The sequence below is a fragment of the Betta splendens genome, chromosome 1 (genome assembly GCF_900634795.4).
Source record: "Betta splendens chromosome 1, fBetSpl5.4, whole genome shotgun sequence".
NCBI classification, from domain to species: Eukaryota; Metazoa; Chordata; class Actinopteri; order Anabantiformes; family Osphronemidae; genus Betta; species Betta splendens.
This window is the reverse complement of record NC_040881.3, coordinates 17,651,473-17,667,570: the sequence shown is the minus strand read 5'-3', so window position 1 is coordinate 17,667,570 and position 16,098 is coordinate 17,651,473. Positions and strand designations below refer to the sequence as shown.

At 41.2% G+C, this 16,098-nt stretch overlaps 1 protein-coding gene across 4 annotated transcripts in view; it reads right to left on the bottom strand.

Moving 5' to 3' along the window:
• The window catches only part of crebbpa (CREB binding protein a), a 35,561-nt gene that overhangs the window by 10,671 nt on the left and 8,792 nt on the right, over positions 1 to 16,098 (bottom strand). The window contains exons 3-20 of one of the 4 annotated variants that reach the window (XM_029142620.3): positions 11,056 to 11,308; positions 9,024 to 9,137; positions 8,006 to 8,269; positions 7,785 to 7,884; positions 7,545 to 7,682; positions 7,326 to 7,443; positions 7,077 to 7,248; positions 6,261 to 6,323; positions 6,033 to 6,154; positions 4,833 to 5,045; positions 4,266 to 4,556; positions 3,884 to 4,060; positions 3,083 to 3,254; positions 2,360 to 2,478; positions 1,934 to 2,173; positions 1,679 to 1,767; positions 289 to 369; positions 41 to 97 (exon numbers count right to left, since the gene is read on the bottom strand). In XM_029142620.3, coding sequence (XP_028998453.1) covers positions 41 to 97; positions 289 to 369; positions 1,679 to 1,767; positions 1,934 to 2,173; positions 2,360 to 2,478; positions 3,083 to 3,254; positions 3,884 to 4,060; positions 4,266 to 4,556; positions 4,833 to 5,045; positions 6,033 to 6,154; positions 6,261 to 6,323; positions 7,077 to 7,248; positions 7,326 to 7,443; positions 7,545 to 7,682; positions 7,785 to 7,884; positions 8,006 to 8,269; positions 9,024 to 9,137; positions 11,056 to 11,308 — 2,783 coding nt within the window. The remainder of the gene's footprint in view (positions 1 to 40; positions 98 to 288; positions 370 to 1,678; positions 1,768 to 1,933; positions 2,174 to 2,359; positions 2,479 to 3,082; positions 3,255 to 3,883; positions 4,061 to 4,265; positions 4,557 to 4,832; positions 5,046 to 6,032; positions 6,155 to 6,260; positions 6,324 to 7,076; positions 7,249 to 7,325; positions 7,444 to 7,544; positions 7,683 to 7,784; positions 7,885 to 8,005; positions 8,270 to 9,023; positions 9,138 to 11,055; positions 11,309 to 16,098) is intronic. The other 3 variants (XM_029142636.3, XM_029142627.3, XM_029142646.3) reach the window with 3 other exon arrangements.

Below are 16,098 nucleotides of genomic sequence, written 5' to 3'. Positions count from 1 at the left end.
TTTCAGTGACTGAAAGCGTGCATAGGTTGTGTCCTCTTACGGTTCTGGGTCTAGTACGTCATTCTTCTTTCGTTCGAACTGGTCCTTTGATATCATTCTGGAATGTTGCAGAAAGAAATAGAAAAACAGTTTTTAATGGTGAACTCTGGAAAAACATGCTTACCAATTACCAACTGCTGAGTTGGTTTCCCCAAAAATTTCCTTTGCCAATCTCAAATATTTAAATAAAATAATTACATAATTCAAGGTTTGAATTCGTTTTTCTTAATTTCTCCAGGAACTACTTACGTTTGCGGCTGGGCAGGATCATCACCTAACGTCACACTCTCACCCTGAATCTCATTGAAGCACTTTTCACAGAAATGATACCTGCAAAAATGTACATTTAACATCATAGATGTAGCAACACAGTTACATAAAGCTTGTTTTAGTCTTGTGCAAAATGTGTTATACTGCAATACATAGCACTCAACGTGTTTGTTATAAAACAGTGAAAACTATTTTTTGTGCACATTTGTATTTGAATTGCAGAATTGCAGTTATACTGCACGTACAGCAGGGGATTCAAGGAAATGTGGTGTAAGCAGGCATTTGCTGCTTTCCAAATGGAGGAAATGTCAATAGCAGGCAGTTCTAGTTTTGCACTTATCTGTAAAATATTCATAACATGCAATAATCAACATCCATCTCAGTATCTGGATTTCAGTTTCTATATACACATGTATATTTCTTAGGAATACTTTTATTAGTCCCACAGTGGGACTAATACTCAGTATTAGGAATAAACTATGGCACAAGAGAGTCCACATACATTCATTTAGTCTTAACATGTACAAACTGTACAAAAATCAAGACACTGCCCGCATTACTGCCTGACACACTGTTGGATTTAGAAGTCTTCAGCATTTTTGTGTTCATGTACAATGCTTGAACCGGCTACTAATCATTGTTGTAAATAAGGGCCAATTGTCTAATTGTGCTGCGCCAGGACTAGGAAGCAGGACCATTAAAAGCTGTAGCTCTCATGATAATAGCACTATTTGGATCACAGTGGTCCCTCTAGAGCTGTAGAGGGACAAATCCCAAGGGTGATGAAGTGATAGTTTCAGGGACCTTTGAACATTCTCTGAAAACAATGAACACAGAACTAGATCTTTTAAAAGTTTTATTATTCTACAACTACAGGCTATATCAATAAATGAATATGTAACAATAAATAAATTAACTATAAACATGAATGATAACACAGGACAACAGCTGAGTATTAGGAATTAGCAAAGAAAAATACACATGTATATAGAAACAGAAATGCAGATACTAAGATGGATGTTGAATATTGCATGTTATGAATATTGTACAGATAAATACAAAACTAATATTGCCTATTATTGACTTTTCCTTCATTTGGAAAGCAGCAGATGTCTGTTTACACCACATTTCCTTGCATCCCCTGCTGTACGTGCAGTATAACTGAACTTCTTTTCAGTGGACACAGCAACAGTAGTGATACAGCAGAGCTTGACAGAGAGCATGAGGCTCCTGCAGTCTAGTCCATTTACACGCTCAATTGGCACACCGATATTCTGCTCTGTGTTAAAGTGCCCCAACTTCAAGGAATACTAATGTCTCTGCATTAGTATCAAATAACTACATATAACGCTACAAAGCATTCACAAACCTGTTCTGGTAGCTGTAGTATGTTCCTCCTGTAGGTATGGTACACAGCTGTTTGCCATAGCAACAGAGGGTTTGAGGGGAAAACTCATACTAGAAACACAAGCAAGATGACAAAGGTGGTCAAAACCTTTTAAGCTATGATTACATAAACCCCTAAAGTCAAAAAGCCATTTTTTGTTTAACCATAATTTCCTTGATGCATTTCCTTCACAGTTTATCGTTTTAACTTCTTTTTGGACTTCCCCCTTTATCTCACCTTCCGCCCACAGCAGTAGCCCAGGCCCTGCATGACAGGGTCAATCTCTGACTCGAACACCTCAGCCAACTTGGAGCAGTACTTGTAGACACGAGATGTCTTGCGGTTGTAGAGCCAAGCATTGTTGAACATCAGCCAGACATCATCGACATATTGCCATGGCTCTTGATATTGACCTGTGTCAAGCTTGCGCTTTATTGTGGAGAGATCTATTGGGTTCTTAACAATGTCAAAGTAGTCCTAAAGAGGACAGACAAAAGAAATATCTAGGTATAAAAAAGCATTAGGACAGTTGAGCCCAATCATAAGATGTTAAATACTTTACCAACATTTAATACATTTTCTGTTACCAATGTTCGTCATAGTGTAGTTTAAAGGGTTTTATTTTATAGTGGAAATACTACATGACCATTGTGTGATACATACCGGGATTCCCAGAAGCATAGGGTCCACTGGCTGTCTGAAGGGCAGGGACTCAGGGTCCTGCCTGTAGAGAGACTCCAAAGTTGGCATAAGCGCCTGGCGCAACTCCTCAGGCTTGAAGACTGATGAAGGAGACACAAAAAACATTTAATTCTGTGTTGTACAGAATACATCAACAGTTATGAGACATTTTCATTTAAAAATAAATATATCACATATTCTGCCTCATTTCCATTCAAAAAATAAATCAGTGCTCCTTAGAATGTGTGGTGTAACTTCAAGTCTGGTAAGATGAACTGTGCCTAAACTCTAGGGCAGGGGTGTCCAGTCCTCAAGGACCACTGTCCTACTAGTTTTCCAACTCTCCCTGCCCCCAGCTAATACTGATTGCTTTATTAAGGTAGTAGGAAAACCAGCAGGACAATGGTTCTTGAGGACCGAGTCCGGACACCCCTCTAGGGGTAAGGTCAGGTACTTAGCATGTGGTTTATAAATTATCTCTTCGTAATCACCAGACTATAGCAGCAAATCAGTCTTTTTCAAATTAAATTATCTGTGTAAAATGTTTGCAAGACTAAACACTATTTGGATGGATTGTTTGGAATCTGCACCAATAGGTTTTATTAAAGTGAGAACTTTCTCACATTTGGCACAATGTGGGGGTATAGACTGCTTCTGTCACACTGTGATCAGATTTTTTTTTTCATTTTTTGGCTCGTCACTTACTTTTCCTCCTCGACTGAGATGGGGATGAGGACCTTGTGTTGTTAGCTCCACCGTCCTCCTCTCCTTTGGGTTCTATTTTAATTTCCGTTTTTTTGTCCTCTACCTCCATTGACTCAGGTTTTTCATCTGGCTCCTCTTTCTTCACCAATATTGAGCCAGAATCATCCTCAGTCTACAAACAAATGGCAAATTATAATATAAAATATTTTTTAAAAATTTATATAAAAGTATTTTCACCTGGACCTAAGCACCTAAGTTTCATTGTGCACTGTCATGCAATCACGCACGCAATCACGCACGCACGCACGCACGCACGCACGCACGCACGCACGCACGCACGCACGCACGCACGCACGCACGCACGCACGCACGCACGCACGCACGCACGCACGCACGCACGCACGCACGCACGCACGCACGCACGCACGCACGCACGCACGCACGCACGCACGCACGCACGCACGCACGCACGCACGCACGCACGCACACACACAACACACACACACACACACCACACACACACACACACACACACACACACACACACACACACACACACACACACACACACACACACACACACACACACACACACACACACACACACACACACACACACACACACACACACACACACACACACACACACACACACACACACACACACACACCACACACACACACACACACCACACACACACACACACACACACACACACACACACACACACACACACACACACACACACACACACACACACACACACACACACACACACACACACACACACAGCGAGTTACCATTTTGGGCTCAGTTTTGCCGCCAGCGGACTCAAACTCCTGTTGGTCATGGTGTGCCTCCACTTTGACCTCCTGAGTAGGTAGGTCTGCTCCAACATGGTGCGAGTGTAGATCGGCACTTGTGGCTGAAGCTGGCGTGGGCACGCGGTTATCAAGACTGGCTCCCGGTTGGGACAGCTGAAAGATAGCAAGAGACAGAAAAGAAAGGCACATGACTTGCATGAATTGCATGCAGGGCTATGCTATGACACAAATGAACACTTTTAAGAAAGAAACGTGGATGTAGATAGAGCACGTCGGTACATGGCAGTGTGTGGGATGGGATTTTGCAGGGAAAGGGTGGGGGTCAGAGTGAAGGGCATGCGGAGGGTCTCAGGCTCACCGGCGTGGTAGCGAGCTGAGGCGGGGGCTGCGTCTGTGGTGCAGCAGTAGGCTCCACCTGGGGTTGGAGCTGAGTGGGACAGGGCAGGGTGGTACCTGGGGCAGGGCCAGGGAGGGTGGGGGTGGAGCTGCGGCTGGAGGGTTGGGGGGGTGGCAGGTTAGTGACCCCACCAGCCGTGGAGCCGGAGGAGGCAGCAGGCGGAGGCGTGGAGTGCAAGGGGGGTTGGGATGAGGCTAGTTGGGGACCCAGGGAGGGGCCAAGTGCATTCATAGGGAGGTTAACGGCCTGCTGCTGAAGAGAAAGACACACATATACGCACACGGACCAGAAGCAGACAAAGTAAGTAACGGTCAAACAGACAAACCCACACACAATTTGGGGTTTAGAGAGGGCCTTGCAATTGATACAAGTTTGGTTTTGTTAGTGTACCTTGTGAATAAATTTAAGTAATTCGAGTTTTGTTTCACAGCAACAAGTTTAAATTAACCCTTTTGCACAAGCTTTGTAGTATTTTTAAAATAGACAGTACTAACAAGTACACACCCCTCGTTTCCATTAATGTCTCACCTGAGTGACAGGAGCCTGTGCCTGTGGCTGACCCATACTAGGCCCAACAGTAACATTCATTGTGCTTGGTGCAGTGACTGCAGCAGATCCTGGGGGAAACTGGGTCTGTGACAGAAACTGTCCTGGATTGGCTGTCTGGCCCACCATGCTGCTGCCACCGTGTCCAGCCATCATGCCCTGAGTCTGGGGCATCCTGGAGGGAGACATGCCCATCTGAAAGGCAAAGAAAGATACCTTGGAGTGACAGGAATTCTTTCAACATAGAATAAGCACAGGAGGGTAAATCACATTACACATTTCTGCATAAAAACTGTCCATCTAAAACAGGAATGTATGACAGTGTGGGTGATCTATTTTCCTCCTATTCTCAGTCAAAGATGGTCCTGAAGCTGTAATCATTATCCTCATTTATGCAAAAAAGTGAGATTTTTACAAAATGCTTCCCAATGATTCACCTCATCTACTGTCTCACCAAAAACATTTTATAATTTTGCTTCCTATACATAAGTGTAAAATCCTACTGAAACTGCCCAATAATCCAATTCAAACTAATCCACTTTATTTATATAGCACATTAAAAACAACATCATCAAAACAACCACATAATGATTAAAGGATAGTCAACTATCTAAAAGCAATAATATCAATGAATAAAGATGTAATATGGAATAAAATAAGAACTCCAAAAGCAAACGACTCTTAGTATGTATTGAAAGTCAGTGAATAAAAATGGGTTTTAAGATGACACTTAAAAATCTGTCACACTTGGGGCCTGCCTAACATGGAGAGGAAGTCTGTTCCATAACCTTGGCCCCATGACTGAAAAGGCATGGTCACCTCTGCTTTTGAGCCTGGACTTAGGAACCTCAAGTAGCAGCTGGTCAGTAGATATGAGGCGCCGAACAGGAGAGTATGGGTGTAAATTTTCTAAAATATAAGAAGGACCTTGACCTGGAGCCTTAAAACTAAATATTAAGTCAATTTAACTGGACTGGTGAGGCCTATATGAACTTTATGAAAGGTCTCACTATTTAATAGCTGCTTCTGCCAACAGCAAGTCTTCTGCTTTTCTTTTGTGCACCTGGTGCACTGACTTGGCTTCTCCAAAACACTCTGGAAACCAGTTGTAGTAGACTGAGTGTTTCTCATTACGTCAGTATTTGTGTGTGTTGAGATTTGTCCTCCACTCTGCCTTCTTACCGCTGGGACGGAACTCATATTGATTTGCTGTGAATGGTTCATCGGCGAAGCAGCGCGGGCACCCATAGGTGACTGTGACATTTGAGTGTTAGGCAAAGCCATGTGGTTGAACTGGTTCATTCCTGGAAATAAGAGCAAACCATTTTAATGTTCTCCACTGTAATTTCAAAAAGTGAACTGTCTGTGTAATGACAAACTGTTAAGTAACTTGCAACATTGAAGACTTACCTTGTGACACCTGCATACGATTCATGATCTGATTTGGTATATTGGGGATAGGAACAGGTCCATCTATGATGCAACCCAAACATTTAATTAAAACACCAATAGTCTCCAAAATGTATTATTTCAACTAGATCCAGTTCAGTTATTCATTTTTCATCATTACTTTATATGCAAATATCATATTTTTTATTTAATTCACAATTTTTGGGAGGAAAAATGTAATATGATATGAAACTTCCTACAAAACATCCTTTTTTCCATTCCTAGATTAGACTTTCAAGTAGTACCACATCTCTCTCTTGTATTGACCTTTCTTTCTTTGCTGAATGCCATTTGAATATAGAATTAACTAAGTTTAAGGCTTTGCACAGAGCACAAATATACACTATACCTACATGGACACTTTTCTCTATTTCTTGTTCCTGGTCAGAAAGGTCTGAACTTTTCATCTATTGCTGACCAAAGAATGAGGAACAACTTAAACTTTTTTTCGGTACATTTTTATTAAATATGAAACATTTGATTATATGTTTCGATTAAGATCAGATAATACAGGATAAGACAAACTTTATTGATTCCCTTGGGGAAATTGTGACCTTACCCATCCTCTCAATGGTGGAGCAGGGGGCTCCCCAGACTGAGGGGGGAATGGGGGGTCCTGTTCTAATATGATTTTTGGTAATAAGTTTGAATAAAAGTAAAATTTAGTAGCCTAGTTTTGTCCAACACCTCATTTAGCAAATGCAAAAAATGATAGTGTAAACATCAAACTTAATAGTAATTATTAATTAATTTATTAGTTTAAACATTCATACATACTTTGTGGCCTTGGGCCCAAAGCATTAGGTTGGGGGTGTCCAGGCTGCTGTGTCCCCTGGGCAGCCATAGGTGCCTGGTTGCTAATCTGTTTTTGTAGCCTTGAACGCCTCTTCTCCTCTAGTTCCTTTTGGATCTTGTAGATTTTCTCAGCAAGGAAGTGATAATACTCATCCTGTCAGGAGGAGAACATGAAGTCATTTTGAGGAAAATCAAACCTTTCTCTAGCTGAGGCCTGATTTAAAAACCCACCCGGCTGTTAGCGGACTCATACATGTCCCCCTCCACTTTTCTGGCATAGGCCACTAGGTTCTCCATGCGTCTGTCCTTTAATGCTGCTGGGTCAGGAGTGGGGAATATGGCTTGTACTCTGCAATGGTAAACAAAAAATTTACAGTAATCTGGATTCACTACCAGTGTCCTTTACTGAACTCAAAACATCACCACACACCATCAGGGTTGTGCACTTACAGTTTGTGTACGAGGTGATTGCGCAGGTCCTGAGTGACATGCTCATGCCAGGCTTTCCTAGTGCCCGTTGCAGAAATAGGTGAGGCTGTGGGTAGGTTGCCCATTGAACCTACAGCAGACCCATCTGAAAGCAGCTGACTGGAGGTTGAATAGACAAACAAAACAAAAAAAGAAGAACAGAACTCACAAAATGCAATAAAAACAAATCCAGAAAGGCAAAACAATTTGGCAGTTACTGACTTGTTAGTGTTGAGTGTGTTAGATAGGGAGTCTGTGTGTAAGTTCGACTGGTCGGAAGAGGTAACGCTCATTGTTGCGCCTCCAAGACCCATCTGGTTACCTGAAAACGCAGAACATTGTGAGAAAACGTACATGTGTATGTGTTTAAGCACTTTTTAAATTCTGAACCTTTGTAAGAACATAAGGCACAATGTTTGTACTTGCACTCAGCCTGGCTTTACCAAGTGCATTGATGGGTCTCATCTGCTGGGAAAGCTGCTGCTGGGCCTGTGCACTCTGTTGCCCCACTGTTTGTCCTGGGCCAGTTGCCTGTTGATCTTGGGTCTGCCCTGTAGCCTGACAGCTGTAGGGTAAGCCAAGTGCCGCATATGCCCGTTGCATGGAGCTCGGGTCTATGGGAGCTGAGGTATTGATGGTAGGAGCACTGGGTTGACCAACTGAGGACATCGGGTTCTGGAGGCCTGTATTAGGAGAGCTCAGCATAGCTGGAAATTGACAATAGTTCAAAGTTTATGCTGTTGTATTTAAAAATACACTGGCATTTTTATACACTGATCTATATCTAGAGTCATAAAAAAATGATGATACAGTGAGAACACAAACGTAAAACCCAAGACCTAAGCAGGGGGCTGAATAAATGCATAAATCACAAAGGATGACACATTAGCATACTTGTGTAGGTTTGGGGTTAGATATGGCTAACAAACACTACAGAGAAGTGTCACGTTAGATAGTAATAAGGAACACTGGAATGTTTGCATCAGCAGCAGAGAGAGGTTGTGACATGTTCAACATGCAAACCAAGTGGGGACCACCGGAAAGCTTGAAGTCATGAGACACTGGACTGAGTGAACAAAAATGTGAAAAATATTTAAAGTAACAAATTTGGTATTTAAAATACTGTCCTTGTTTTTCTTTTAAATTAGCTGTCATATTTTTTGCTTTTTTTCCTGAGTATGAGGATACACTCTTAGCAGGGCTACATGGCATGCTTTTAGTCATCATGAATGAGCACTATCCCGTTTAAAATCAAAACAAATTTATCACAAAAATGGATTTGAAGTTAATGCTTTTAAAGCCTTCACTAAAAGCACAGATACTCTTTAATGGTTGAGACTCAAAGGTTACAATAGCTTATTCAGTACCATCAGTGGAAGCATTGGCTTCTTTTTTTGTGGTTACTTTATCAACCTCATAATGCTTACGCAACAGTAGACCGAGCCTGCCATTTTTACTCACGCTGCTGCGTGCGCTTGTCGCTGGCGTTCTTTAGCGGCAGGCACACAGGACAGTCGTGTCGTGTGCAGTTTTTCCAGTGGGATATGATCTGCCTGGACGACGCACAGTGAGGCACTGTGAATGAAAAGAGAGACAGAGTAAGTCACCAACAAAGTTGAAAAGCTTTCTGCATTTGGTCACCATCAAGCTCTCAACAGAAGATTAGGTTTATTTATCATGTGCAGGTTAACACTCAGTTAATAATGCAATGAAATTCCAACAACAGTCTGTACGACATTTGTCGTATTTAATATATTTGATAAAATGTATTAAATAGTTTAAACTTGGTTAAACTGACATTAGATTCACAGATTAACAATAGTCCTTAACACATTTGCACTCCAAATAAGGTCTGGAGCTCGGTAAAAATTAGTAAATAAAAAATTTCAGTGCATCGCAGCAGCTGCCGCTGTCGGCTCCACCCCGGGTTTACACGCCTGACGTGTTAAAGATGGACGCGTTTTCAGATTAACTGGTGACCGACTTCCGAATGCGCACTGGTTGCTCTTTGTTACTGGTAGCTGTTTGAAGCAGAGGAAAGCAGGTTAGCTGTCCTCGCCAATGCCTCGACAATTTTTGTGACTGTTTTGTCATCTGTACACAACGTAAACAGGCTTTACAGTTTTACAAGGCATAATCTGACGCAGTTTGATCATTGCTCGTATTCTAGTTACGGAAGCGGCTAAAAGAGGATGAGGACTGAATAAGTCTGCTGTTAATTGATGCGACCTTCTGTCAATAAAATATAAAATGTTAAACCTCTGCGCCCTGTCTTGAGTCTTGTCAGATATTTTGAAATTATCAAAACATTAACGGGATTCGATCCCGCGGCCACTGCAAATAATGTTACACTCATGGCCTTAACCCTCACACCCATGACAGCTTACTACTAAACTTACATCATGCAACAGATATGATGTAAAGCTGTTTTTTTCTCAACAGTAGCCCGCCACACTGCACTGCACTTCTTTCCCAATGAGCTTGATGGTTTCCACTTGTTTCTTAATAGCATTTCTCTGGACCCATAATTTTTCAGTCACTCATCAGGAACTATGTTTTTTTGTACTGAGGCACATTATTTCTTTTTTGGCCAGACTAATGCACTAGCTAATCTGAGAAGAAATCACAAATATGCTAAAATCGGTTTTGGCACCTTAAAATTATATTCTAAGCACAATTACTAAAAGGGGTCAAGAGTTACGCGCAAATAAACATTTGCAATTTGTGTTGTGTTTGTGGGCAAGTTGTGTCTTGCATAAGCGTCAATATTACTGCTAAATTAACCATTAAGAAGTGCCATCATTCTAGTGGCTTATTGGGTTTCAAGGTACTGCAATAAACTAAGAAAAGTTTGAAGGATAAACCAGGAACTAGACTTTTGCAAAAACACTTGAAAGACACTTGATCAATTCAAAACATTACATACAAGTGTTTAAACTCTATGTTCATGGTTAATTCAGTGGCAAGGGAGCAAACATTTCCTGTCTTTCAGACTCAACACTCCTCAGCCTCTGATTTTTTTTTAATCTTAAGTTATTTTGAGGGAGAGTTCAACGTTAAGCCCAATTTAAATAAAAAACATTCTTCATCAAAGCAATTATGTTCCTTGAACAAAAAGAGAGCCAGAAGGATTGAGAGCAGAAAGAAACAGATGAAATACAGAATAGGAGTTAAACATTGTAAGGAAATAATAGATGTTTGGTAACCTAAGTATTTGGCCTGTTTTTAAACCTTCAGTATTTGTGCCTTTCCTACCCAAAACTTATACTGTAAACATACAGTTACCACACTATCTGATGATACTGTCATTGTAATTTTCACCAACTGCTTTCTATAAAGGGCATGCGTAAAATAAACTTAAAGGGTTACACATGTAAGACTAATCTTTTTGGAATGTAGTCAAGTCTTCTAAAATTTAATTGTGTTGAAGTTTGTACACGTATAACACAGATAAAAAAATCATCTGTGTGGTTTCATAAATGCTTCAACTCACCCTGGCAGGATTTGCCAGCCTGGCAGTGGGTCATGTGGTTGAGGACGTTTTTCATGGTGCGGCAATGAGGCAAGGCACAGGGCCTCACCTCTCCATTGGCCTGTTCTCTCCGCTGGCACTTGTGAGCATGAAGCAGCAGGACCAGCTGCTGCTGGATCAGCTTGCGCTTCTCTGGGTCTGCTGTGGGGCCTGTTGCTGCCACACCTCCGCTGCTGGCCAGAGGGATCATTGCTGCCTGCTGCTGGGGCTGCTGCTGGTGGGGAAAAAGTGTAGACATATGTACGGTTGTAATCTGTTCATGCCAAGCTGCAACGCAATCATTCTATTCAAATCACAAAGTCAAATTCTCATTTTTTTTAGTTAGCCAACTCAAGAAAATTAGTCAGTTTGCATTTAAATGCACTTAAATATTTGTCTGTTATAACATCTTTTTGTGGCTACAGCTTCAAAAAGGAGGATAGGGCTTTCCTCTATTTTACTAAAATTGTGCATGAATGCCAGGGGACACAAATCTAAAATTTAGCAAAAGCTCACCATATATTTCGGGCTATAGATTGTACTAGAGTTTAAGCTGTACCCACTAGATATTATTTTAAAAAGTTATTTTTCCCCATATCATATGCGTCCCATATGCATTGGTTTCTAAGTCGCATGAGTAAATGTTGTAACGTGAGATATTTACCAGACACAGAAAGACGTTACACAAAGATTTTTTGTAACTTTTAATTGTAAATACTGCAAAGTCTGTTTATCGTACAGCACCTGTAACATGGTTGGTTAAAAGAAAATAACTACAACAGCATACCACAGAAGTAATTAACCATTATCTACAATCACCTTCTGCGCATTAAAACCACTAAATTCATTGTTTTCAGTGTCAGAATATAAACAGCCTTACAATTACTTTGCCACACACTGTGTGACATTTTCTTTGTCTTTCTTTCACTGTTTCGTTAACGTTTTCCTCGTAGCAGAGAGACTTCTGCTGGCACTTTGTGCCCTGGTGGACAGGCCTTCTCGTCTCAAATTGTTTAAGGTGGCGATTATTTTGGCTTTTGTCGAACGCAACATTTCCTGCATGGGTTCTGTGTAAGAATGAGTGAAACTTCTTTACAATCTCCTTTGGCGATTTAAGGCAGAAAGAAGAATTCGCTCCGTCGGCTCTGTCTATTCGACGAGTCAGCAAATTAATCACATACACCTTTTTTTTTTTCCAGCGTAAGCCGAAGCAGCCGTAACGTAACACCAGTATCAAGAGCACAGTGAAGACTCTTAACGCTATCTCATAACAATGACTAAGGGCGCAAACAACTCGCAAACCTCAACAGCTTTTAGTCGGATCTGCACGGTGTGAACATCTCTGCTATGTTTGGCATGAAGCTTGTAAACCAGTTAAAATTCACAAATTAGCCCAGGAGTGGGCAAACTTGGTCCATGAGGGCCACTGGTCCTACTGGTTTTTCAACTCTCAAGTTGAAAAAAAAAAAAAAAAAAAAAAAAAAAAAAAAAAGTAGTAACATAAGTGAAAGGAGGGAAAAAAAGGTGACTTACAGTCCAGAAAATACAGTAATTCGTCATTTATGAAGGATGTATGAAGAGTTGCTATTAAAGTGATTAAAGTGGGCAAAAATACATTATCATCAGCCTTAAATAATACTGAAATAATAATACACTACACAGATATGATACAGCAATCACTAACCATGTTAGGCACACTAGTAACAGCAGCTCCTTTGAGCTCTATGGGAAAGGGTGGCAGACTGTTGGCAAGAACAGTCTTGTTAACACAATGATCTACTAGAATCAGTAGAGTCTTGTAGGTGGCCAGGTGACTCAGTTGGTAGCGTATTGGCGTGTGAAGCATAAGGTTCTGCTACTCCCACATTAATTTCACCAAAGTTGGATCAATAAAGTTAATTACTATAAAAGCTGATAGAAAAGGCCTAAACTTAGCTTGATTTTAGAGTTTTTACATTTCACTTAAAGAAGACTGCTCATTTTGCTTTTGCTAAAGATGCTGCTCATGCCAAAGAAAGTTGGACTTTGCTGTCTCAATAAGGGGTCTGTGACGTTTCATGCCAAAAAGCCCTGTAGATTGCCCACACTGCCCATCTCAAAGTGTGTACGTCCAGCCCCCTATTGGAAAAAGCTGTTTTCGGAGTCTGTTACAAGTCAAGTTGATTACTACACCTCTTTGTGGAACCGCATATGATGTCATAGGGGTCACAGGTCACATCCAGAATCCAGCTTGTTGTTGTCTGACTAAAACTACCAACTAACAGCGTGCTAACAGCCCATTAATAACACCAGGCAGGCAGTGGAGAATGGACGTCACAATTCTAGCTAAAGATTCTGACAATATAGAGGACCTGTGTCCACACAGCACCTTGCAACACGACAATAACAGTGTGGCTCTATGTCACTGTGTTGGAAATACTGTTTTGGTACTCTGCGTTGGTCTGGGCAGGAACTGTCAGTGGTTCTGTGCGTAGTGTGTGGGAATCAACATAGCACGATTTCTGTCATAGTTCCACAGTTTACTAAGATAAGAATTGGCTAATGTAGCAAAACGTAGAGCAAGTGCAAGTATAAACATGAACCAGAGTCACAGAAATTTACCAGAAGGCATAAAAAGTTGAACTGCGTGAAAACTTTAAAGGGGTACATCAACAATGAAAAGAGAGCTGTGCTTAGACCATCAATTTTGAAATTTTTTTGCACATTTCAGCTAATGAAATGTCAGTTTTTTCTGTCACCCAGAATGAATTGCGCTCTGCCGAATCTCCTAAGCTGCCACAATTGGTCCTACCTGCACCACCTTCTGTGGGGCGTGCGTTTTTCCTTAATTTTTTTAAAATATAACATTTTAAACAAACGTTTTATTTTAACAGTGTGCGTGAATAAAGATGTCGTTTAACAGCCTTTTATTTTGGTCCAAAGCAGACAGTTAGTAGAAAGCCACAGATTCTAGCCAAACCCTCTTGTCTTCATCTGCAGTTAATGGCTGGCAAAACAAGATGATTGTCCCTTCCATAAGTCTCTCCTTCTAGAAACTGAAGATACACGGCCAGATGATATTGCCTACAAAATTAAATTATTTGTTAGTATTAGAGTTGTTGCCAGCCACTCAAGGCTAATGCACAAACTAACGTAAAGCTGACTAAAGTAAGCTAATGCTGAGCCCGGCAATCTGACACACAAAGCACGACAAGCATCAGCTCGTAACTTTACTCAACTTCACAGCACAAGCTAAAATAATAAATATTACTTACTCTGTGTTCATTTGATCATTCTGTCCTTTCACTTTTTTTTAGTTTCTTCTCTGTATCCTGGAGTAAGTTTCCAGTGCCTCTCTGTCCATATGTAGCCCAAAACTGATGATCCTTCCCTGTCAGAAGTAGAATCCGCAAATCCATCCAAGAGAAACTGGCAGTGGTGAAATTCATTGGGATTTCAGTTCCGCTTCCACTGAAGCGTGGTGCAGAGAAAACACCAGCTGTCTTGTGCACGTAGCCATTCCCCTCTGCCGTCCGCCACTCCCCACACCAAATCTTGGCAGCCGCCTTTCGGCTTTAGCAGCCTCGTCCTCCTCCGTACGGTGTAACACATCTGCACTGTACTCTGGTTCATACAAGTAACTGTATGCACTGTATGTAGTTAGCATAACATTTGGGCAACCACCTGACACTGGCTGGTCGCAGCATAACAGATCAAGAGTGATTGTCCACAAGCAAGCGCACTAACTTTTTACACAGTAGATCATCGTGTGAAGAGGCTTTACATGATGGATATACAGTGTGTTTTCTTGCATGCTCGTTGTATTGGTGTAGTATTACCAAGCTGAGCTATGCATAACATTATTGTATAATAAAAAAAAATTCTCATTAAGGAATTAGGATGCATCCTTTCTGTCAGTTGATTGGTTTTGTCTGCCATTTCGAGTGCAGCATTGCTATTATTAATAATTTCATTATCGATAATATTGATTCGCTGTTGAAGCCCTACTATTTATTCTAATTTAAAAACATTTCTCAAAAACATTCATCCATAGCCATCAAGGGTTTTGCCTCAATTTCTGTGCTAATTTGTCACAAGATCCCCTCTGGCATTTTAGGCACCATCATATTTGTGCCAGGATGACTATGCCTAGATCAGTATGAATCAGTGTGCTGGTTTAGGAGAGCAGTATTAAAAAAACATTACCTATACCACAGCAACCTTAATTAAGAAGCCAAAAGATACATGCAATACACTAGATTTTTCTTTAGTCCCTCTAAAAGGCAGAGCCTGTAACTAAAATTGTTATTGTTCCCCTCCACAACCAACGCAGCCCTGCTCGCACCACCACCATCTCTGTGAGGTGGTCAACACAGTCCCATCTTCAACCCGAGCCTCAGTCTGGAGAAGGTCCCTGAGCTGTGGAAGACCTTGTGTGGTTCGCACACCAAGGAACTGAACCACTACAGACCAGTAGCCTTGACCGCCCACCTGATGAAGACCATGGAGAGACTCATCCTCAAGACACCTTTGCTCTGTGGGGAAGACAGTGATGGACCTCATGCAGTTTGCCTACAGGCCAGTTTCCAGCAATGGGGCCCCTCAGGATGATGCTCTCTCTGTTCCTCTTCACTGTCTACATCTTAAACTTCACATACATTTATTAATAATAAAATATAATAATATATTAATAATATAATAATTACACAGTTGTGTAATTTAAATAAATGTACTCGATACCCTGTTTTTTCTTCTACAGTTAATACTGCTGTCTATTCTACATCGTTTTGTCTGTTATTTTATTTAATGTCTCTTAAACATTAACAACTCCTAACAACATAAAGTCTATCTTATCCTGTAACACCAGCAGCCGTCATATCCAGAAGTTCTCAGACGACTCAGCCATTGATGGCAGTGTGTCTCAGGGGAACGAGCTGGAGTATGGGTCAGTTATTATAGACTCCGTGGTTTGGTGCAAGTGCAACCACTTGTGCTTAAACACCAGTAAGACAAAGAAGATGGTGATTGACTTCTGAAGGAGAACAC